Source organism: Charadrius vociferus, unplaced genomic scaffold (genome assembly GCF_000708025.1).
Source record: "Charadrius vociferus isolate BGI_N301 unplaced genomic scaffold, ASM70802v2 scaffold500, whole genome shotgun sequence".
NCBI classification, from domain to species: domain Eukaryota; kingdom Metazoa; phylum Chordata; class Aves; order Charadriiformes; family Charadriidae; genus Charadrius; species Charadrius vociferus.
The window spans coordinates 187,382-213,414 of NW_009646402.1; the positions used below are offsets into that span (position 1 = coordinate 187,382).

The 26,033-nt window shown below is 39.1% G+C and overlaps 1 protein-coding gene across 1 annotated transcript in view; it reads left to right on the forward strand.

Annotated features, from left to right (window-relative positions):
- XKR9 (XK, Kell blood group complex subunit-related family, member 9) overlaps positions 1-9,258 on the forward strand; it is an 11,106-nt gene extending 1,848 nt beyond the window's left edge. The window contains exons 2-3 of the mRNA XM_009894571.1: positions 7,296-7,519; positions 8,615-9,258. Of these exons, the coding sequence (XP_009892873.1) occupies positions 7,296-7,519; positions 8,615-9,258 (868 nt within the window). The remainder of the gene's footprint in view (positions 1-7,295; positions 7,520-8,614) is intronic.
- The last annotated feature ends 16,775 nt before the right edge of the window (positions 9,259-26,033 follow it).

Genomic DNA, 26,033 nt, shown 5'->3' on the forward strand with positions numbered 1-26,033 from the left:
GACTTTCAGAATCCAGATCCAAGCTCTGATCGTCCACAACTCTAGATATTGTAATCTTGATTCAGCACTTGTATCTACTCAAAAATGCTGCTTTTACAGGCAATTCTTCATGGATTACCTTCATCTAAGGTAATCCACGAAACTCTTGAATTTACCTGAACTCATACCCTTTCCAATGAATACCTCTTACCATGAATTTCTATAATTTTTGAAGCTTCCTTCCCAGAATTAGTCCCATCTTCTCTGAATGGCTTAATATCTAGTAAACATAATTTTGCCCTTTGTACTGACAGTGTTGTCAACATGGTAACCTGTTCTCTATTGCACAAATGATATTTTCTCCTATGCCACCTGTTATGCTTGGAAAATGTTTCCAAGTTGATATGTGTAAATTACAAAGTTCTTTCAGCCACTCCTCAAAATTCAGCAGTGTGATAATGTATACTGTAAAGTATAAGCTGATAACAGCAAGGTGACGTCTGTGCTTGTACCTTTGTGATCTCTTAGGTGTATCCATGTACCGCTCCCTCCTGTCCTCCCTCATATAATTTATCTGGTTAATTTAGACAATGAGCCGCTCGGGCTTATCACTGTAGTCAATGGATAAAAATAGATTTTGTCAGGACTCAGGTCATACTTGTTAAGGTGAGCTTCTTCGGAAGGTCATTTGGGGCAGGAACCTACATTCTCCAGTCACTACAGAGGAAAATAGGGGCCTAGACAGTAAATACGACTTGGCCAGTGGACTTAGGATGCCTGAAATTATGAAATGTGAATACCCCTTACTAAATTTTCTTTCTTTCTTTCTTTTTCTTTCTTTTTCTCTCTTTCTTTTTCTTTCTTTTTCTCTTTTTCTCTTTCTTTTTCTCTCTTTCTTTCTTTTTCTTTCTTTTTCTTTCTCTCTTTCTCCCTTTCTCTATTTCTTTCTTTCTTTTCTTCCTGATTGCTTCCCTCCTTCCCTCTCTCATATGTCTTTTACATGTCTTGCTCCATCTTTGAAACAGGGAACTTTATTATGTTATGTTTTTACAGTGCACAGCACAGTGGGAATCAGTCTGGTTATGTTATCACACTACCAATGCTAAGAAATATGGAAACAATATGTGTGTATACAATTATGTACATATATATATTAAAAATAGAGAAAAAATGAAATGAAAATTATTTCATATCATCTTTTAGTGGAAAGAATGTAGACCTGTAATTATATTTCACATGATATGTTATTCTCTGCAAGGAGCAAAATTAAGTTGATAAAGTATGTATTGGCTATACTGACTAAAATTATTTTCAGCCTGACCCATTTAAATGGGTCACACAGATGTTAGCGGAATTGAGAACAGACTGCAGCATGATAGTCAACATTAAGACAATAACACAGTCAGTGAATGTGGAAAAAGAGGACATTTCCCTGGGGCACCATATGAATTCTGGAGTCCACTGATGTGTAGCAGTTTGCAGCATCAGTCAAGGACACCTGAGGAAGACTTAATTTTAACAATTAATAACCTTCACTGTCAGAATAGAAGGCTGTACAGGCAGCAGCCATTGTGATATTGGCAGCTGCTATTGTGTCTCTTGATGCTTAAAGGTAGCCTCAAGATGCCCTGCATCTTTGAACAGGAGCAAATGAAAAAGACTTTGTTTTTCAAAGATGAATTCTAAATCCATGAGACATCAGAGCAAACGTGAGTGCTTTGCTGAACCTGGGATTGTTTCATTACACATTTTTAAAAGGTGATGAGAAAAATTCAGTCAAGGTAGGTGATGTTCAGTTTATACTGGTACAGATTTAGCACCTGTTAAGTCACACCCAAACCAAGAATGGATCAAAAATGAGGACTGAAGCTGGTAACATGCCTCTAGCAATTTATTTGTATAACAAGAATTTCCACAGGACAAAATAAATAGAAAGGTACTTAAGATATCAAGCCAGTGAGGTACAGAGAGTCAATTAAAACTGTAAAGTTTGTAATGCTACTCTAAGTGAGTTAGAGGCTACATAATAATAATGTGCTTGGTCACATTTTCTTAATATAAATTTACTATCCTAAGTATTGACTTAGTTCCATCAGTTTCATGGACTTTATATTGCCTTTAATTGTCATTAATATGGCCTTTTGATACTTAGAAGATTAGGTTTAACATGCAACAGAGGATAATTTTCCTTTGATTAAGGATTTATACGATGCTGCAAACTGTGACTGCGTGACCAGAATTTAGAAGGGACAATCATTGCTGCCAGGTCTCTCTCACACCCTCCCTGCATGAATTTCTAAATGGCACCCAAATCTTTATCAATGTAGTTTGATGAGATGCGATGTGAAGTGTAGTACTGGGATTGTGGTGGAAAGTCCTTAGTGGAAATCTGAGGGGAAGCAGGTGACATGGAAGTTTGCCTGCAACATGTGAAGGCTGTGAAGCAACAAAAACAAGTAGCTGTCACCTCTGTGAGTTCCCAGTCATGCTTGGAGAGCCAAAATTTTTCTAATTTTACAGGAGACCAGGAGCAAACGTCATCCCTCATAAAATGTTGATGAAAGTGTAGGAGTGTCTCAAGAGCAGTGGAGCTGTGTTTCAATAAGTGTTTGTAACAAGTAGGAGTCCTATCATCTGTGTTCTCCACAAAACAACACTAAAGCAAACACAAAGGCAGAAACCTTTTTTTTCCTATCAAGGTGAATATGAGCTTTAGAAACACTGGTAATTCTTTACTGTTCACACAGGACAATTCCAGTTGTAAAGAAGTTGTGATTTTTTTACTCTACTGGCTTCCAAGTAGCTTATATACCTGGGATTAATGAAAAAAGATCCTCTTTAATGAGTTTAGAAGGTGAAAAAGTAAATGGCAAGTCTGCACTTGTCTATATCAATGACACACTACCCATATACATTCCACCTTCAGTTTAAGATGTATGTATACTTAAAATATGTAACCAATCCAATACTTTTAATTACTGTATTTTTATTCCAGTCGAAGTTGCTTTTAAAGAGCTTTTATTTTCAGTTTGTGAAGACTGAAACATGGAGCTGATACGGCAACGATATATTAATATAGGAATATAATTATGATAGATTCATAGCAGGCACACTGTTTAGGTGAGCCGTGGGCATGATAAATAAGAAAATTTGAGTCTGAGCTATCCCTTAGTACGGACTGAACTTTGCCCTTGGCTGTGAATGCAGTTGTCCAACGTTAGGCCTAAAAGTTGGCTATGGGCCTTCATAAATTGTCGGAATATTGCATGCCAAACAGGAGATGGGAAATACTCTTAAACGATAAAGGATTTGTCACAGTAAACTACAGTAAGTGATGTAGCCATGGGGAGCTCAGGGAATACCACCTCACTTAATACATAGTCAAAGAGCAATGGAAGTATTTGGACTTTTCTAGAAAAAACTGTATTTTATACAGTACTCAAAGTCAGAAGTCGACAAGCTGAAATAGCTACAATTAAGGAAAAATACTATAGCATTCCATCTTATAACGATATAAACCTAGTATATCACACTCAGAAGAAATATGTTTCAAAAAACTGGCAAGTGATTGCAGGTGTGCATTCAACAGAAATATTCCTTTTACAACATGGCTGGTTCTTGCCTTGCCTGTCATCTGCCTTCTCAGCTGTGAGCTCTGCAGCTTGAAATTTGTCCATCTGGTTTCCACTTCTTGCTGCTTGGACAAACACAGGCTCTGGTGAATGAGTCCACAGACAACTAACAGATCTGTCTACCCAATTGTTTTTTCTTGAAAACATTGCAAACTCTCCAGATGTTTACATCTCGGATGCAAGAACCAGATGTTTTGGAATCCTAATTGTCCTATAAACTGAAAAAGGTACAGATGCCATGCCAAACAGTTCAGTTCTTTGCTTATGAGTGATTATTCAGGGAACAGTAAGATAAATACACAGAAACATAAAAGTAGAAAACAGTTTCCTTTGGGAGTAAATAAATAACTGATCCAGAGCCAGCTCACAGAATCAAAGTATGGCCTGAATGAAGGGGTTGCAGTCTGTAAGTCTCTGCGAGGAGGAGAGCCAAGGGTCTTCCTCTAAGGCTCCTCAGTAGTAACATAACTGCCCCACACCTACTACAGGTTCTAGTCCTGGGGAATTCTTGCTTGTATGGTTGGCAGGCTTAACCTACCAGGGAATAAGTCATGATTCCTCTAGCATGCACTTAACCCAGGACCTGTTAATCCCAGCTGTCTCACTTGTAGCTGTGGAAGAACCCCTGACATGGTGTCCCCTGTGGTCAGAGGATTCAGTCTTTAAAGATGGTTAAACTTTTAACCCCTGGAGGAGCCAGGAATTCTTCCTAGCTCCCTTTGTAAGCAGAGGAGGACTGTGCTACAATGTCACAGTGGGACGAGATGATTCTGTGACATCTGGGTGTCTAATGATCTGCTGCCCTCTGTTTTCTGTGTAACGGAAATGCAACTGCATGGGTTTCATGGGATCTGTAGTGCATATGATTCTGTGGACGACCAGGGAATTAGGAACCTGCAGCACTTCAGCATGAATCTTGAAATCACCTCAGGTGCATGCTTAGGGAATGGAAGTAGGAGGCAAACTAAGGCTTAGGACCTTGTCTTTCTCAGCCCGAATGTTAGCAGGCTTGTACAACTGTGTAAGATAGCCAAGTGATGGTCTGTGGTGTTCTGCTTGATTCCTCCAGAAAAGAGATCTGTATGAATGACGTAATCTTCATAATCCAACTGACTAAATCCTTCTGTTGAGCGGAAAACCTTTAGCAACATTTATAATGCTAGATAAATTAGTTGAATAACAGTGAATTTTCTTGAAAAAGGATGGCTTTTGCTGTCCTTGCCTGCTAGTTATAGTCAAAATGGGTTCATTGGAGAGGAACATTGGAAGCTCAAGACATCTGGGAACTGAATAGGCAGAAATAGGTTTGAAAGCTGTTATGCTCAAAATCCTGTTTATGGGCAAACACACAGGATTTATATAGCTATAAAGCCAAGAATTTATTATTGGTATAAGTGAAATTGTAACAGTTGATTCCAATAATCATTATTAGTCTAGATCTATTTATTACAGGAAAAGAAATAATACTTCAATGCATAAAAAGTCTTAGTAATAATAATAATAATATGGTTAAAATTGTTTGCACACATATTTCTTTGTTCCTATCCCTTTTCCTTGTGTTTTGCTCACCCTTCTGCTCCTCTGGGTCCTAATGTCAGCAGCTGCTTTCTGGTGGGGGAGGGCATTAAAAGGGTGCTACCAGTGTCTGAAGTCTTGCTGGGATGTTCATGGTGTTCATGTTGATGGTTTCTTCTTCACCTTTAGAATCCACTTTGGGTCGTCTTTGTGTGTTTGCTAACACACTTTCAGACTTTGCTTTCTCTTAGTTCTCTGCAGCTTCATGTTACATCCAAACTAGTTTCATCCAGCTCCAGGTCCTCATTTCTATAAGTGACCATTGGTGAGTTGTTTGTAGCTGTGGAGTCTTCAGTGTCAAGCCATCCTTTATCATCCTACCCATATACTCTTCTACACTGCATCCTGTGTCTTCACATCTCAGGACCTCTGCTATCGTACCTGAACTCTATTTCTCTATTCAACATCATCATGTCTGTCATAAATTTCTCATTTGATACAGATCTGCTTGCTACTGTTACCTATATAATACTATGGCTGTACCACACAAAAATGAACAAAAGTAAAACAAATTAGCCACCTGATCTATTGGAAGACATCACCATTTTTTTTTTTTCTGCAAAAAATCCAAGCTAAACCAAGTAAAACAGAGTCACAGACAGGTCAAGAAAACTTCGAATGGAGCAAGTCTGACAAGCCCCAGTGCTGACGCCTTGCAAAGCTTATGCCGCATTACTAACAATGACAGTGCCTGTTATGGTGCTACGGCGTTACAAGGTTTAGCCTACAGCTTGCACGGCCATTGTTACTGACCACTTGAAGTCAAGTGAACAGCAGAAGAGAGCAAGCATTGCTTTGCTTCAAGATGGGATTTCCATGCATACTTACAAGTATACTTCTCCCTACTTTAATTTGTTGACTGGTTCCAAAAAGAGTCTTTCTTTGCTGCTGAACAGCTCAACTGGAAAAGCAGTCTTTAGCTATGAAAACCCATTCTTCTGGAATTGCCCCATTTCATCTATTATCGAAAGGAACGTTTCCTACCTCCCTTGGCTTCCAAAACACTAGAGCAATAAGTCAAATCATTCACCAGAGCTCCGTGTGTGTGAGTCCATTAGGGACAGTGGAAACACTATCATTTCCAGCAGCAGGAGTACTGGTCCTACATCAGGTTGTAGCCACCATCTTCTTTTCCTAAACACAGTTGTAAAGATTACCATGTACAGTAGCTGGTTCCTCCCTTTATTATCAAAATGGTTTTTGATTAAAACTTAAGCATTCTCTCCCCTCTAAGGTGCTACGTCCACCTCCAGGCCTGAAGCAAAGGTCTTAAAATGAGCTAGGTTTTATTTATCTCTAAGCAAAGCATTAGAGATATCCTCAATGGAAAAGATTCTTTACCACACAGAATACATACCAGTCACGACTAATTCCATGTATCTTTGCATTTACTGCTATTTTAGAGGAAATGTTCATTTAAGCTTAATTGAAAATAAACCAGAACTGTTCTAGAAATCATTCAGGTGCACTCATTTGCCAAGGCAAATGGCTTCTTCATGTAAAACCACTCAGATTATTAATAGAATCTGTCAACCCCTGAATCCATGTGTCTTGAAAATAATTTTCTGAAAGTATTCCTAAGTATTTAGAAAATAAGAATGTGGTGATTTTTTTTAAAAGCCTGTTGTATGTTTGCAGTACATCAGATATTATCCTTGGGGCTTATGGATCTATGTTATACTGATATAGATGTGGAAGTTCACAGCTGGATATTCACTATTACACTTGAAAGGATACAAAGAAAGTGAATGAGTATCTCAAAGAGAGACTGAGAGGAGATATTAAGGGAATTTTCAGAAATGTGGTACTTTTAAAGAAAGAAATAAGAAGCTATCAAAGTAAAGCTTGTAATCTTTATTCAGGCAATTCTCATCCTGTTCTAGTAGTTTTTACATTGCATTGCTATCACTGGTCATAAATGATTATGTGACATCACTGATACCAGACAGATATTGGACTAAATTTTATATTAGTAGAAGGTACTGGATTACATTCAAAGATAAAATGTGAATGGAGAATGAAATGGGAAAAAAATGTTGCTAGGCTATGTCGTTTTATTGAGTTGTGCTTTTAAACAGTGCTGTCTAATCAAGTCTCCTTTTTTTATAGGTATTGGTTTGCTTTGAAGTATGGCTGCCAAGCTGCATTTAAACCAAATAGCAGTGGAGATGCATCAGAAACAGACCCTCCCAACTTCATTCAAAAACAAGCCGTTGATGTAGTGACTGATATTAACATGCTCAGGGTGTTCAAGACTTTTCTTGAGACCACACCACAGCTTTTTGTCCAAATTTACATCGTCATGGAACATGGCAAAGATAATATCTGTCAATGTGAGTCTGACTCTCCCTAATTTGCAAGTTGAGTATCTTACCTAAAAAGACAACTTGTGGTTGAATAACATTTTAAACATACCTTGGAAAACACACTCCACTGTATAATTATTCTGCATGTAGTTAGAATTTCTATCTAGTAGGTGGTCCATTCTGCTAAATCTGTGAGAAGGAAGATTTCACTGTAACAAGTCATAGTATCTAATAGAAACATAATGATACATCACTTGAAAACAAGCTATTGAATACAATTAGTATATAATCTGCAGAGCAATTTGTTTTGTGTGCTTTTGCTTACAGTTTCTTTTAAAACTACTAACTGGGAATCTTGAAATCAGTAATGTATTTAGAGCAGCCCTGTGAGCTGTTACTACCATCATCCACATGATGATACAGGTGATACATATGAGGGAGAGAGTCAAAAAAAAACCCCTAAGGATATGTCAGCATTGCAGAATGCAAGATGATGAAGAGATACTGGTTCAATTCTCAGAAGCAAGACAGCAGCTGTACCATTTCCAGCTCTAAAACTAGCAGCATTATTGGCAAGACATTGACTTACTCAGGGTTGGAATTTATCCAACCAAATGGAGAGACCTGCACTGCTGTCTAGTGTTCCTTCATAGTCCGTGGAGTCATAGGTACAAAGACAAAATGGTCGGATGAATATCATCTTAAATATGACCATGTGAAGTGTCAAGTCTTAGTTATAGATGTCTACATTATAGACATCCCGGAGTCAATATCAGTTGCCTAAACTTAAGTATTTATGGGCTTTTTGCAATACTTTGGGAATTTCTAAGTCATCTGTGTGTCGACATAGCCGGTATGACACGTAACTTAGGCGAGACCATCAGCGGCCAGAGACTGGGCAAGATAACACAGGCATACCATACAGCATTAGATGCTTAGATGTAGGTAACTAAACTGAGCTTTAAAATTAAGGTGACTTGCTCAGGAGCACAGAGGAAATATCAAATCGGTATAAAGAAAGTGTTAAGAAAGCATGAATTGTCCAAAACTTCATTCAAAAATGATAATGTAAAATAAGTATTTTTTTCTTCAGTCTAATATTTTTTCTTGCATTTTGTCTAGATGCTGCCATTATTATGTCATTTTGTGGTATCTCCATTTCAACGGTTGATTATCAGGTATCATTACGAAAATCCCTGCCTGATAAAGATGAATTTCCTGTGCTTCCCAAGTTAGTGTACCTTTTCTATAAGCTGCTTACCATCACTTCTTGGATACTCAGTATTTCACTGATCACTCGACTAAGTGTTAAAAGTTCTGTAATTCTGCTGACATTTCTTTGGATCTGTGGCTTCACCTGGACTTTGAAACAACATACAGCATTTTGCAAATCTAAGAAGATGGAATATCTGTACAGAACTGTTGTTGGAATCATTCTAATTTTTACCTTTTTTAACATAAAGGGGAGAAAAACAAAAGTTTCCATTTCTATTTATTATGCTACTCATACTGTTGTAACTCTAGGTATTTTGTTTGTATATATGTTTTGGAAACCTTCCATTATTAAGGACATACATTTTACAATTGTGAGCATCCTAACTATTGTTAGTCTGGTGTTAGGTATTATTTTTCTTGTTGTTTATTATAGGCATTTTCATCCCACTGCTTACTGCAAACCACAGGCATGTTCAGATGAAGTTGATGGAGAGGTAGGACAAAAAGATAGAATGGGAATTGATAGATTTCAAAATTTCATAATGCAATGAACCATATAGATGTTTTTGTGTGGACTTCAAAGCAAATATTTGCTGGACCATCTGTTTCTCTGTCATTGTTTCTAATGTATCATTACTTATATCATCACTGAGTTGTACATAATGGACCAGAGGTATTAACTCTGAATAACTATTGTTTTCTGTGATGCTGTACAAAGTGTTTAGAACACGAGTATTTCTCTGTATGTTGGTCAAAGTTACTTTGGAAAAGAAGCAAGTATTTAATCTATCCATCCAACACAATTCACTGTTTTGGTTTTTAGCAATGAAAATAAAACAGGAAAAGCTGAAAGTTAATCAAATGAAAGCTAGCATTAAAAACATAGTCTATTCATTTATGTTGATTTTAAAAACAAGACTTGCTTTTCTTTTCTTGCTGGAAGGAAAGAGGAGTGCATTTAAAATAATTGAGGTCAGTGATCAGTTATCTCTGTTTGCTTCTCCCCATTAGGGTAAGAGCTGCAGTTCTTTAGATGGGCATAGCAACAAACCCTACTGCCTTCTCTTTAAATATCCTCTAAAGAAGAATAGCTTTGATTTATGGCTCAATCACTATCTTGCCACAAGGAAATTTGGGGAGATATTTTCAAGGATTTAATCTTCTAGGTGTTTTAATGGCTCCTTTATTGTTTTTGTTCTGCTAATCTTTCACACAACCTTCTGTATTTAGGGGTAATGCCAGCTCGTTGTTCTGGATTATAATAGCAGCCTGAGTGATTTGTGGATGGCAACAGGAGTCTTGCATATAAAGGAAGAACTGTCTTCTTTGAAGCTTTCCTCTCCTTTGAGCTCTAAGATGTAATACTTTAAATGCTGGTTTCCACTGAAATAGGGGCCTATGCAAGGTATGCAGTGGTGCAGCTTCTTTTGTCTTTGTCACTGGAGAAGAGAGAAGTGACTGTTCTGATGCATTGCACTCACAGGGGCTAGGAAATGATGGAATCACCAGCTTGTCCATCAAGACTTTTTTGGCAAAAGGCAGAGTGACATTAGACAACATTTCAGTCCCATTGATTGTGAAATCAACAGCAAAGGAAGTAAGGTTGATAGCCACAACTTCTTCAGAAATAAAATATAAGGGGATTTAAATCTGTATTATGAAAACTGGGGCTCTTTCTCTCCCCTCCTTTCCCCTTCCAATAATACACATTTGCAGTCAGAGTAGCCACAGGCAAAGGGAAGAAACAGTGTTTGAGAAAAGAGACTAGAGATAAGAAAAACTGATAAACTTTGCCAGGAACCAAACTTGTTAGCATTATTGATTGACAGCAAACATCCCTGAGGCTTTGGGGAAAGGTCTGAGGCTTTGGTTGATAATTAAGGTGCTGAAGAGCTGTGTCTTGTGTCTTTTGTGTCAAGTCCACGGACTGCAGGCTCCTTTTTCCTTGTTACCCTTCCAGCCTCAGCAGAGCTCAGGGAAGTTTCTAAATGTCTTTCCTGTTGCAGTTCCATAGTTCTCTTCACCAGGCCAACCACTTACATCCCCTTAAATCTACTAAAAGAAATTAATTTCTAAGTGCATAGCTTGGACTGAACGGTCTCCCTTTCTGAGGACACACATGAAAAAGCAGTGTAGTAAGGAGAATTTACTTCTAAAATCCCTCATTTCCGCTTAGGGCTAACTAGAACGTGAATCCAGAAGTTAAGACACAAAGAAGCACAATCCATGAAACTTAAGCAATAGTTTCCCTAAGATGAATATATAAAACAATACCTTCACTTGTCTCTACTCTGGAAAAGAGATTTGTTTGCCCTGGAAAGACTGCTTAGGAAGGAGAAAAAGCCAAAGGCTCTATACTTTTTCATGGACCATGATTGCCCTAAGTTCTGCCTCCTTTGTCTACAGAGTATTTATTACTAGCGGTGCCTTTGGCAGCAAAATGCATGCCTGGTTGTAGGCTGAATATACTCTTGTTTTGTTATGAAAAAATAGGATTCTAAATAGTGAAGACTACCCCTATATTGCTTCCCACACTGTTATTGTTTGTTCATCTGAAATCCTGAGAAGGGACTAGGGTACGTTAAGGTGAAAAAGGGAGAATATTATCTTGCAGCAAATTACAAAATTTTGTCTAACCATTATTTGGAAGAAGACCTCAAACTTTGTACATTCTCTAAGAAGCAGATCTCTGGGGAAATATGAGCTCCTGAGAAGTCCTAGTGTAGGAGTTTCAGCCTTGGGGCCTCCAGTTTATCTGCCTGCTGCCAGATGCCAGAAATCTGGAGCCTGAATTGCTCTGGAGGAAGGTTAGTTTCTGGTGAAACAAAACAAATTTGTCTTGGTGATTTTTTTTTTCTCTTTTAGTAAACTGACAAATTTCAAGTAAAAGTATTTCATTGCCATCTCTCTGGCCAACTGTTAACACTCATTTTCTTTCATGGGAGAAAAGCTGGATGTGCTGCCTTTTCTTTATGTCTCCTTGTTCCCTCTTCTGTGCCAGTGAGAAGAATGCTATACTGAAGTGGGTAAGAAAGGCAACTATGTGGCTATGTATATCACACTAGCACAAATACACACCAAACCCAATTACTAAAGTTTCAATCCCTATTTTATGCTTGTAAGTCCTAGTGAATATAAATTTAGCCATATCCCAAAACTGGGAAATTGTGCAGATTATTTTCATAAAGCTTAAACAGATCTTCGGTGTATTGCCACAAATACTGTAAATGTGTCCATTTTGCTGTCATCAGTCAGAGGGCATCAAGAGATGGGAATTCCTGTTATATTGTCTTTTGTAGACTTTTATTTATTTATTTTCAACTTTAACATCCTCCCTTTCTTCTTGACCTTGAGTTCAAACTTTTAACTTGATTCCTTTCATTTTCATACTTATGAAAATGGCTTCTAATTAATTTGGTCATTCTAACTCAGAACCACTGTAGCAGGGAGGACAAGGAAGCAGATGAATTGATTCTAGACACATTTCATATCATCAGTGACCACTTCAGACAAAACAAGCAAAGCCCCACTTCACCGAGGTGTAAAGTTCAAACAACAGACTTCATAGATATCCTTTCTGTTCCTCAACTACTCTTAAAATTCAGCTGCCACTCAGTTCATGCATTGTGCCTGACCTTGTCATTTTAATCTAACTGCAAATTGAAAACAAATGTTTTTTTTTTCTTTTTTGTTAAGTATGTCCATTACATCTTACAAGAAGTATTTTAATAAGTTAAATAAAAATAATAAACAATTTCTTCCTGTTTTGACTACTGTCAGAACTGGGTAAGAGGGACAACATTCAACAGAATTGTTTTAATTATCCTACTAATATTCAACGTGCCATTTGATGGCATTGGTGAGCTCACCTGATGTACCACAGATAGCACTGATTTATGAAGCCATAATTGGGTTTCCAATAAACATTTGTCAAAATAATGTATTCATTCAAACCAAAGCCTTCTTTATTTATTCATATAAAAGCACTTAACTTTCAACAAAGAATTGCCTGCCATCAAAAACACTCCATAAAGGGAGGAAATTTATGAAGACACAGTACCAGAGGGTGATCGGTGGAAGACTAAAGTTCACTTTAACCCTTCAGAGTACTGAGTTCCACCTCTTGCTCATTACTGGTAGTATACATATTTCTTTCTCAAACTCCCAAGCCCAAACATTAACCTTTGTATTTTTAGACATTAAAGTACCGGCTCTTCTTTCTACCATAGAGTCTTACATTTCAAAGACAGTTTCAAAACTAAAATTTCTCATTGTTATTATACAGTGTAGAAGCACGCACACAGCTTGAAAGTAGCTGGTTTTAGGCTTACCTACATTCTGCCCACAGTTTTCACCAGGGGTATATTCTTCCAAAAAAAGAAGCTTTGAGAAGTTAAACAACTTGTCTTGTCTGAACCTGAGGCAATACATGTACTTGTCATTCATTGCAGCTGAAGAATTTTCCTGTTCTACCTCTTTCTGCTCTTCTTTACTTTCTAGCACTTCATTTTACAGATTTTTAATAGAAGATGAGCAAAGTACATGGTCTATACAATGAATAGTTGAGTGAAGTGCAGATGACCCCTTGGGATCTATCTTCACTGGAAAATTTTTTTCTTTTACCTCCAATTAGCTAACACATAATAAATACCAGTCATAGTGAAGATTCCCACTGTGTGGGTCTTACTTTCATTAGCTTCGTGAAATGTAGACCTTGGTGGGATAGGAGTGATGCTTCAAACTTACCCTACCCTGCTAACACCTGTTAAAACTACAAACTGCACTGCCCTTCCAGTGATTGTATGTTGGTTGCCATGTGTGAACACAGCTGTAAATAACAGACCAGAATGAGAAAGGATAGGAAGAGTTTCAAGTGCACATTTGTGCCTCAGAAACTCTAGTTTAAATAATTTCACTAACCTTAATACAAAATATTCATCATTGTTACCATTACTGTTACCTACTGGCACTCTGTCCAGGTCTGTAGGATGACAGTACCTAGAAGAATATATGTCTGTGGCAACTGGAATGCAACAAGAAGTTGGTGGTAAAGTTTTGTCGTGCTTTGTCTGCTCAGCACTTAAAAGCGATCCTAAGTCTCTCGAATTAGACGCATCTTGGAAAAGAGATAGTTACTGATTTTCTTCTGTGGGGAGTAGGTCAGCTGCTGAAAATCAAGGGCTAAATGTCGCTGGGCAGTTCCTGGCTGCCGTGTGAAAATAAATGACAAAGCTCTAGGATTGAAGGTCAGTTGCAAAGATGAAGGTATGAAGACGGAGAGGAAGGCATAGTGAATAGAGACAGTGGGAGCCGGTGTTCTTCAGCCATTTTCCACATAGCATACTCCACACATTCAGTCAAACTTGAAGTGCGTTATACTGTAAGAGAACAGAAATGGACCTCAAACATAATTTTGTAGTTTGTCCTACAGTAGAACCGCTGTGCTTGTGCCATTCCTGGCAGTTTTCTAACTGGTTCTGAAAAACACAACATCCCAGGTAACGTCCCCCAGATCTACACTTTTGTCAGTCAGAAGCCTCCTATGTCCAGCCTCTTTGCTGCAGTCTGAGCCCCTCGTTGTCCTCTCTGCCTTGCAGAGCAGATGGTTTCCTTCTTCTGTGAAGCAGTATTTTGCATATTTGAACATCATTATCATGTTCTCAGACTTCTCTGAGCACCAAACACATGAAACCACTTAATCATGTCTGCCTCGTCTTCTAAACTGACGATCCTTCCTGCTGCTTTCTCTTCCAGTTGACCGTGTTCTCCTTGAAGTGTGGGACCGGTATCTTGGTGGAGTACTCTAGCTACTGCTGAGTGTATCAGATGAATTACTTCTTGCAACCACAGGCTATGATACTATTTTTATATCATAATTACAGTTTTTGGAGGGTTTTTTTTGCAACATGACTTTCAGTGACTCAAGTTCAATGACCTGTAGCACAAGGATTTTTTGTGCAGAAGAATTGTCTTATCTGTTCTTCCCCCTTTGGGTGTTTGGTTTTTGCTGTAAGATGAAGTTCAGCTCCTGCCTTCTTTAGGGCCTGGCTTCCTTCAAAGAGATCTTTCCATGAATATTCAGGCCATATTCCAGAAAACAGCTTCTCCTCTTCAATGGCAAATGTTTAGTCATCACGATTTGGCTGGGTGTTCACATAGAAGTTTGAGAGACTTCAGGAAAACACCATTGGCTTTTTATAAATCTGCTATGCCTATATTTGAAGTTTTCCAAAACTGTCCCACATGAAGATGTGCATCTTTAGTGAACATTTCATTAGTCAACTGAGGGAAGAAAAGCATTTGCTTGGTTGAAGTTATGCTGTGTGCTGATACATGCCACTGCCATGACAGAGACTGCACGCTGTTGATAGTTTTGTAAACCGCCAGGTCTTTGTTACACTGTTTGAATTGGATGAAAAGGCAGAGTGAGATGTAATTAATTTTGTAATCTGGGCTCTGAAAAATGGTGTCATACGATAGGTACAACAATGCAGAAAGAGTACATACTCTTTCTCGTCAAAGCTGTTTTGGGCTGTGTTTTTCTGGGCTATAGTCATTCCTAAACTTAGATTTAAAAGGATAAGTCTTAGTCTGCTGTCAGTTGCTTTTGTCAGCACTCCAAAGCAGTCAAACAGTATCTCATATGCCTCTGTGCAGTCACTAGTGTGTGGCAGCATTATCTGAGTGGTATCAGTACCCTTACTTGTCGGTTGGTACTTATCTCAGTTTTCTGCCATACACAATTAATTAAAATCGGATGTTAAGTTGTATTGGGCCCTCTACAATCAATGGAGCAAAAAAAAAAAAAATTTGCACCCAGGACTGTCATCCCATCTACCCTGCCACCTATTTAGGATGTGATGAATCTTCCTTTAGAGGTGCCCTTTCCCATTGACTACAGAAGGAAAGTCGACAGGTTGCACTTTAGGTAGGTAAAATTAGGTGATATAACTGACCCTTTGCATAGTAATTCTATCACATGTAGCAGAACCTCAGTAAATTATCAGTAAGAATCTTTCTTCAGATGGTCTATATAGGGAGCATAGGGATATTCATTGGCTATTTGAATCATTGAAAACCTAAAAACCTGAATGGTGGGAATGCATCTTCTGTCTCCTATAGACATGGACTTCTGAGATGCTGAAATCCTTTGAATCTCATTTGCTTCTTCTGCACAATGGCTAACATTGAGCATCTCAGACTGCCTTATTAAAGCCTTTGGCTCATTTCTGAACAACATGTTGAAATAAGTAACTTCAGAAACTTCGTATTAATGTCTTCAGTGTAGTAAGCAACCATCTCAAGTATTTTGAAGTTAAATGCATATCAAAGTGTATTAGGTTTTGCTTAGGTGCAAATTACTGCTATGACCTTATAAGAGTTTCTCACTTGAGACAAAAAGTGGAAGGAACTTACCCCTGGTGGATTCTCCCTGGGTTTTCTAACGTGGCTTCGACTACATGATCTTAACTGAGTGTGACCATATAGTCTGCAAAGCTGAATGGCACAGTTACATAAACAAGAGGGAAAACAGGCTAGGCCACATAACATGCAAGAAGTCCCCTTATAAACAACTTCTTAAATGACACTAGCAGAATTTGTGAAGGCTAATGAGCTTGCGCTTTGGTAAACAGTTATTTTAATCAACAGCTTTTAAAAAAAGCATAATGTAAGCAAAGTTTTTTTTTTTTTTCCAAGTTACATGCCCATTTCTACTGTGTTCTGTTAAACTGTCTGGGGAATTTTGTAAAAAGAAATAAGCATAGCAGTTTCAAACAAGAATGACTATTGTGTGAAAAAAGGGAATATAAAATTATAATTAGTGATTTAATGTCTATAATTGTAATCAGGCTTGAACAACAATTGTAGCTATCAGTAACTAATTTATGTCTTTCTTTGAAAAAAAGAAATGAAAATCCAAAAAGCCTGCTCTCACTTACATTCTCCCAGCCAAAGAAATAATGTTTACATGTATGCATTTAGAAGTGTAATTAAAGCAGCCGGGTGTGGCCTTCCTCAGAAAGAAAAACAAAACACAAAAACACAAGGGTGGTTTTTTTTTATTTTGCTAACGAGGGATTGTGCATGGGAGAATAGAAACTAATAACTTGCAGGCCTTGTCATGGGCAATAATTATTTTCACCCCACCAGAGAGGGCTGGACTTCTGAGGCTCAGCAGTTACCAAATTCCACATGTAAGATGGGTGGCCCTTTGTTTGCTGGTTAATGGCTACTTACTGTTGGGTGTTTTGAGAAAGGATGGAGTGGGTTTTCGGCTCAACCGCTTAGGAAAAAAAGCAAGAGAATCCCACTAAAATGCTAAGTCTTCTACTTCCAGCTTCCATATATCAATAAAATGTGCAAATGCGTGACTGTCAAAGTAATGATTTATTTGCTGCTTACAAAAGTCCCAACAACATTGTGTCAGTGATATCTTATGTATGCATCAGACAGCCATACACCAAGCCAAGAATTCTACATGATTTAAGACCTCCATCTAATTTTTTATTTTTAAAAAGGGTTTTCTCAGCAGTAGATTAAAGAGAATCTGTGGTTACTGATCCAGTTTACTGTAGCTGATCTCAGCAAGTTGATGGGTGTTGCCCAGGGGAATAAACTGATCAATTCAATATGGTACTATGCTAAAAAAAAAAAAAAAGCCCGTTTCATAAATTTTAGAAGACTGTGCTCTCCTACTGCCTACTGAGCTCTAGAAGCAGGTTCTCGGCAAGTGCAATTCACCATCGCTCATCATCTGGCAGTCAGAGCACAGCTTGAGAAGACAGCACATACAACATATATCTTCTGTCATGATATATCTTGAAATCACAAGCAATCGGAAAATAATTTCAGAAGATACTTGCCCATACCTTGTCCCTCTCACTCCTTCATTTTCTATTAAGGCCTGTCTGGTGCTTTGTCAGGAGTTAGCTCTAATGCTGCTGTTTACTGATAAGTACCTTTGCATGATGCCCAAGTGACAACAGGATTTTGGATACAATCTAGGGGGGACCAAGGTGTGGGTGAAAGAGGAAGAAGAGTCAGGTTAGCCCCTGCTCTGTTCCAGCACAGAGCCCTTTTTCAGCTTAGTTTCCACCAGTCCTCTGCTTGTACCCGTGGAAGAGGGCATCAGCCCAGCTCTTGCACAGGAGGAAAGAGGCAGAGCCTGGCTGTGCAGCCGGAGAAGCACCTTGAAGACAGGTTCTCAAGCAGCAGGGGTGAGATGCAGCAGATCTAGAGATAATTTGAGTGTTGCATGGTTCCCTTGCTTCTGCAGGCCTGATTGTTGTATATACATGGACTACTTTTCCATGACTTTTTACTTTGTGTCTCAGTGTCCCATCCACATGTTAGGATGCCATGCAGCATCCACTTCTCTTTCAGATGAAGAACGTTGTATCGTCCACCCCTCTCTATACCAGAGGTCCTGTAACACCTTTTCCAGGAACTTTTTTCCAGTATCGTTTCCACCCATCTTTTCTATCTAAGGCAATCTGTTAATCCCCCATTTCAGCCATTTCACTGCTTCTCTGCGCTAATCCTTTTTTCCCCAGGTCTTGTCCTGCTCCTTCATGCTTTTATGTGCTTTCTCAGTCCTCGATGCCATTGCTGTACTTGTGGCCCTGACATAATTTTCATACTCACTTATGACTTCTCTTTCTGTCCAGCTGGGTCACAGTCACAGGATGGTTGAAGATGAAGGGGACCTCTGGAGGTCATCTGGTCCAACCCCCCTGCTGAAGCAGGGCCAACTAGAGCCTGTTGGGGTGTTAGTAAGTTGAGATAAGACATACTATGTTGGAACACGCTAGTTACTGCTGACGACCATTCTTTGATCTATAGTCAAATGCAAATGTGTTTAGTGGCTTATCTGAACAGATACAAAGGTCTTAATTTGCCCTTCCACCTTCTTTCATATCTGTCCAAATTTCCCCCAGCTAAAAGCAGTTGTCTTCTGTCATCTACCTGTCAGGGAACAGCCAGCATACTAACGTTCAGAAGTTAGCATACTACATCTGGACAGACAGAAGTGGCGTCAAGTCATCTCCAGGTCAGCAAACAAGACATAAATAGGAACATTTAAAACCCCCTACTTTTGACAGTGATAATCTTGGAGATGTAGTGGTAATAAGTGAAGAGGAAATATTTTCAGACAGCAACATGGCTTTTAAGCCAGGAACGTTGCTGTATGTTGCAGCTGTAACAGGATTGCATTTGGGGAATTTCTGTAGCTATAGAAAAGCAGTAATCTAAAGTCTTTGTAAAGAAATTATTCTTACCACATAATATGATCACACATATCTTGAATAACCAGTGAGAATGAGGTAAGAAATGCAATTCTTGTTTATGTTTCATTATTGCCGGAGATGATCACATAAAAAATGTAGTTGTAGTTTGGAATTTTGGGCTGCGAGAACCTGAAAAAGGAAGCATACCATGAAAAGCCCCCAGAGCCTGAAACAGCATTGCGACCCATGAGCAGGCTACAGTGCTTAGGCAAAATTGGGAAATGTAACATGGACCCAATTGCCAGAAAGAGCTGTGGCTTTTACAAGGCTTTCAACACCTAAATATTAATAGAAAAGCCTGATATAGTCTTCCTCATTCATACTGTAGTGAAAAATCTAGGCCTAAATATTGTTCTAATACCATAGGACTCTTCCAAAGATTGCTGTTTCCTATAGAGTAAGGTTGAATAGTGACATCTTTGTTGCTTGTGGGTGTCCACACAAGCTGCAGACTGACCACACCGTGAAGGCAGGAGCACAGGGACCAGCTCTAAACCCCTTCCAAAGGGAGACAATGAGAAGCGCGCTGCAGAGAGCTGCTTTGTGAGCACCTTGGGCCCAGAGAGTTTGTCAGTGTGGATACGGTGCTGTGTAAAAAGGGAGTAAGGGCTTCTCTGCCAAAATAAGCCCACAGTACTTCACTGATCCATGTAGATGAACGGGTTTGGGTCAGAGAATCCAGAGTCTCTGACTTCTTGTTTTAACATACCTGCGTGTTCCTATAGCTTGGCTTATATATCTCTGTATAATCTGCATTTGTTTTAAGTATTTTACCCCAATTACTCTAGGCAATATAATCGATTGCAAAAAAGAGCATCTCTGTCAATGATGTCTTCTAGTGTAACAAAGAGAGCAAACATGATACTAACAAAAATAACAAGCACCACCACATTATATATTCACATATATTATGAAAACAGATGGTTGTTGCTGTGCTGGGAGGGGCACTATTGTTTACTGTATAAGCAACAATAAGTGTGGGGGCTGCTTTTCATTTTCCTAATCCTTCCTTGACATCCTTGGTCTGTTGCCTACCAACTAATCTACTTCATGCATAAACTATTAATCAGCAGTTCTAGCATTCATTATGCAGTTGATTGGCTTTATCTGGGCACTATTTTCATTTGGAAAACAGTTTTCATTAGAAACACATTCTTAGCAGAATTACCAAAAAGACTTTGCAGTTTTTCAAATAGGCATCAGGGCATGGTATGACGATTTCCTTGCATGGTAATAATGTCAGACGCTCAGTTTGTGAAGAAAGCATTCTCCATGTCGGAGGTTTAGCTGCCTAAGTGATCATTAAAGAAAGGAATGTAATAGAGGGACAAAAATAATTTCACAGACTACATTTTTTTAGCAACATTTTGTATCACTCCATTCTACTCCCTACTCCCCCTCCAAATGTCAAGAATTTTTTTTTTTCCCCTTGGCTTACAAAGGTGGGAGGTTGACAATGCCAGGGGTAGAATTTCTCTTTTTGTCCACAAAAATTTACAGCATAGGTAATGGCACGTTTTCAACCCACCCCATGAAGTCAGCCTCTTCGTTTAACCAGTGTCAGCCTGAAAAACGTCAAGTAGCAGGAACCTGAACATTAATTTTTTTTAGAAAAGTTACCACAGGGAAAAAGTGGCATCAGTATTACTTATGTTAGAGTGTGGGATAAGGAATTGTTGGCTTCTTTCATTTTGATTCTGTAGTTAAATTGCCACAGTTCCCTCTGATGAGAACTTCAGTGGAGCTAGCAAGTAGCCAGAGAAGTTCTAGTCAGGTACTCCACTTGTGTGCTTGAGCACATCTGTAGCTAAGCAGTGAAGGTTAGGTACATAAATACAGGCTGAGGAGTTTGGATTTACCTGAAGAATTAGAATTATTCTAGGATTACGTAGAAATGTCTGGATTATTGCAAAAGACTATTTCAATCCCCTGTTACCCAAGACTTTGATCCACCAGGTCAAGGGTTGATCAGCTGTTTGATTGAATGGGATAATCATTTAAGATATGGCAGTTTAAGTTGGTTAAAATTCTTTGTGATACTGAATAAATCACCTGCCTTAGTAGATGAACTGTAGGCCTGGCCTCTCTTTAAGCTGAAAGAGCTGCACTTGAACTCCAAACTGAGTTTGTTTCCCAACATTTTTGTGAAAGGGATTGTTTATGCAGCAATATTATGCCATTCTACAACTCCACAATGTGCTATATGCAGTTCTGATTTCCCCATATGCAGTTCTTATTTCCCCATTATAGTACAATTACGTGTACAGTACAGATTATGTACAATTACGTGTACAGAAGATTATAGTACAATTACGTGTACAAAATACCTGTAGGGAGACAAGCATGATCAAAGCTATTTCACTATTTTCACGGAAAAGAACAAATTATATCAAAACTCCTCAGACTAGCATGATTTGAAAGGTGATATACTATGGGTTTACAAAATTTCTATGACACAAAAAAAGGAATTAATCATTCCTTATTTACTTATCTTTGTGACATGAGGAGGATACATCAGATAAAACAGGTGTGCCAATTTCAAAACAAAAGGACTTTTGTATGCTATGAAAGCTCTTGCTATAGGATGTAGTGGATGTTAAGAGATTGTGTGAGTTTACTCAGCCACTGGGGGAAAAAAAAGCCAAAACAACAAAAAACCTCCCAAAACACAGAAGAAAACTTCTTTGAAGTCTAATAAATATAGAATCAGTTTTGTTGAGAGCTTGTCCCAGTTCCTCTCCCCCAGTCTAAAAGACCCTTCCCTCCAGTCCAGTACAAGCATAGGGGATGGAAGAACAGGACCTGAAGATGGAGTACTGCCACTAGTAGTCGGTTTTTCATATAATTCAGCTATTGCAATTTATCACCATCTTTGATGTGCTGTTAGTCATGCAGTGTGACAGGAAACTGTATATGCAGAGACCCACATCTTTATAAGCATCTGGTTATAATTTGTTAATGATTACTTTAAACTTCCAGTAAGAATGGATTGCTACCAGCACACTAGCAACATTAAGGACAGATAATATGGGTAACCACCTACCACACTGTCAGGGTAAAAATGACAAAACACAAAACAAATGGGAAACACAATGCTTTGAATGCTTCCATTCCACTTGCTGGACTGAGACTGCTGGACCTGACTTTCTTGGTATCATGTCGAGGAGATAGAAATTAAACAGAGCAGCAGAGGAGCAATGATGACTACTCTTGCTCTCCCTAGAAAACAGGCCACAGTTGTCATTTGTTACATGTGCAACTTCATCTTATGGTGTGCCCTGATCACATGCAGTTATATTAATGGTGAGTGGAGGGGTGATATAAGAGGTAACTCTTCTACCCTTCATGAAAGCTCAAGTCTTCCTTTTTCTGTAGTATCCCCTGTAACAATAACTATTTTAGTCAGATGCCACTGTCCTCCGTCCTCTGTTGTCACACCAGAAGCAGCGCCCTTTCCTCTTCAGGTTATTCTCTAGGCTTATTTCAGAGCAGGTTCTTACAACTTTGACAAATAGCACAACTCCAAACATGTTAAAGCCCTGTTCTAACAGGATTTATGCCTTAACTCCACTTATTCCATTTAAAAAAATATGTAAGATGCTCCTACTGCTACCTGTCAGTCATTCAGAACAGGAATCTCTACTAAATTCACGGTAATGTTTTGTGTCAAACTTATGTTAGGAGCAAGTTGCCACCATTCATCTCGTGGTGTGTTTTTAAGGCACTCCCTGAACTGAACAGCTGTTTCATGTCCACTATCATGACCATTCCCAGGAGTTCTGTATTTTGTTTCTCCTCTAACCTACGCTGCCTCCTGTATTTACACCAAATATGAACTGAAATATGCAGGTGTTTATCAGAGTACTGGTTATGCATTTTCTAAGGTGACTTGGAGGAGTTGAGGAAAAAAAAGCCTATAATAAATTAAATGTTGGTCTGATGTACATAAAATAAACAAGGGTAAGACATAAGATTCGGGAACTAGGGGCTGACAGCGAAGAAATACTACCTCACCTTTGGCAGAGCCCTACCTAAAAAGGCCTTCTTAAAGGGAAACAAACTCTTTTATGGGTACACGCAAGTGAGAGTTTTCAGAGCACTGACATGCATATGCATAAAGGAGGTAGGCAGATTTAGGCTAATGCCTAAAGGCACAACTATCCAAATGCAGCTATATCTCATGGAGCGGTGGGGCTAACATCACTCACTAGTTAATTAGGTAATTTAAAAAGCAGTGTAGTTGAAAAAGTTTTGGAGTCTAATGCCCTACGGTTGTAGTTCTCATCCTATAGGAATAATGAAGCACCTCTGCAGCCAGTTACCAGCTTCCTGCTACACACTTTTGTCCCGCCTCCCACATTTGTTTCTAAACTTCTTTGAATAAAGAAGTTTAGAATGAATATGAAGTTTAGAATGAAAGAGGTTTAGAATGAATATGGTAAGACATACCAAATAAAGCCCTGACAAGGAACATGCTTGCCTGCTGATGCAGCCATTCCTGTGAAGTTTATTTATTCACCCCAAACCTCTTTATTTTCTTAGGGATAGTTGTTTTGATGCTACAATGAGATAAGACTTGTTGCTTTAAGCAGGGAAAGCGGCCAACACCATGATTTAATATATATCATAGAATACCAGGTTGGAAGGGACCTCAAGGATCATCTGGTCCAACCTTTCTTGGCAAAAAGCACAGTCTAGACAATATGACCCAGCACCCTGTCCAGCCGAATCTTAAAAGTGTCCAATGATGTGGAATCCACCCCTTCCATGGGGAGACTGTTCCAATGGATGATTGTTCTGTGAAAAATTTTCATCTTGTGTCCAATCGGAATCTCCCCAGAGGTAACTTACACCCGTTAGTCCTTATCTTTTCCCTGTGACTCCTTGTAAAAAGGGAGTTTCTATCTTCTTTGTAGCCACATTTTAAATAGTAGAACATATAATTAATTTGTTGTCACCAAAGGCTTCCAGATAACGGTGAGTTCACAGCCTCTATATAAAACTTGTCACTAGTCTAGCAACAGTATATTAGAAGAATTTTAAAGTTTCCATTTCTCTCTAGAGTAAGACAAGATGTCACTGACCATATGAATGACACAGTTTATGAAACAGTAACAAAACAGCTGACAGAAAAGAATTTAGCATTTTTTTTCCCCTATTGTGTATTCCTTCCTGAATGCCAGATTTCTTACCTGCATGGTGTTTGGGGGACACTACCACAGAGCAGCAAGACCAGGGCTGCACCACAAGGGTGGACAAGCCAGGGGCTGAGGATGCCCACAGCAAAAAAAATGACCTTCCCAAACAAGACACAGTCCCACAGTACCTGAACAGGGTCCTGCTGGTGAAGATGGCTTCAAATGACAGTGTCTGACAAGCCAAGGAAATTATTTAGGTCCAAAGCCCAGACAATGACACCAGTCAAGCGAACCAGAGACAGGATGAGTAACAAGGCTACTGTCCAGTTCTGGTGCCCATCCAGGTGATGAAGCTAGAAAAAAGGTTGGAGAGAAAGCTACCTACCACACAGGCCCACCATCTATCCAAGAAAACCAGTCAACAAACCAGGGTGAACTTAAATGGGACTCCTGAGCCCATTGGCAGAAGGTGTGGTGGGGTCCCAGGTGAGGCTGGTCAGGGCAATTAAAGCCAATTTGCGCAGTCAGGGCTCTGACAGACACTTGGAAGGCGTACCCAGCAGGAAAGAGCTACGGCAATGCTTTTGATCTGATAGCCTCTGGTTTGCACAGGAAGTCAGAGGGAGATTTCTCAGTTTCACTGAAATCTCTGCCCATCTTGCAATATTTATATGCTCAAAACAAGCAGGTACTCTTTTAAACACAGGAAGAAGTCAAGTTTTGTCCTACTAAGGTCAGTAATAAAATTCCTGTTTATTTCAGTGGGCTCAAGGCTTTACCTTGCTGTTTCTTTTCCTGAACTGTTGTTTTGAAGTCCAACATGGTAATAAAAATAATGAGAGGAAGTGCCACAGACTCTTTTTCCAAGCCTTTTCTGGAAATCGTGCAGATCCCTCCTATATCAGTGCATTTTATGCGCCCTACTTTGACCCTTGTGTCAGGCTAATGGCTTGCTGATTAAGAGTCAGATAAACCTGCTCCAGAGCGCATCAATATCACTCCCTTTCGGCCAGAGGTCTGGGTCAGCGACATGAGCGTGAAATATGCCTTTCCTCCTGACCTGCTGATGGAAAAATGTTGTGCTACTGTAGGGTATGCTGGTCTGAGTTAAAGACAGCCTAGTGAATGAACCAGGAGTGGGGTCCTTCCCATGGTAATTCTTTATCCCCAAGTTGTTTGACCATCTTTATTACTAGATTTTACTGGCAATACTTTTACTCCATCTGTTTCTGGAAATAGATGAATGCTATTAGTGTCTTCTTGTCATAGACCTGAGGATTTGTGGTTGGTTTTTTGGCTTGAGAAGAATAAATAAACCCGAACAATGTGACTAGTAACATGCCAAGAATTTAAACACATGAAATGCGTAAGTTAGTGATTTCAGTGTTTTTCTTCTCTGAGGGTCATCATTGTACAGTGTTCAGCAAGTAACTGCTCCTAAGATTATCCTCTGCTCTACTCTCAGTGTCCCAGGTACTCAGGTAGTCAGAAGTATGTGGCCATCCATCTCGTAGCTAGGAACTATGGAACTGATGCAGTGTGTGGGATTTAGGTGTCTTCCTAAATTTAGCAGTGAAACCATATGTGCACTAGCTGTCTAGTCCATACACTTAGAGCTCCACAGGGAGCTTTTTGACTGACTGATCAGTACAGATGGGATTCAGTTGCCTAATCATGAGTGTGTAGTGACCTTTTTGATGCCCCAGGATACTTCACTTGCAGATCATTTGCTGATCTTGAAGGGCAAAGATTTTCTGTAGGTCTTATGCCCAGCCTCCCCTGGTTCTGTCCTGAGAGTCCTAGAGCATCTCAAACAGCTCCAGACATCTCTCTTTAGCAGAGTAAATGCCTCTTTTGTTTATTTATCTTGGCGTAAGGTGAATTTCTCTCTTGGCTCCA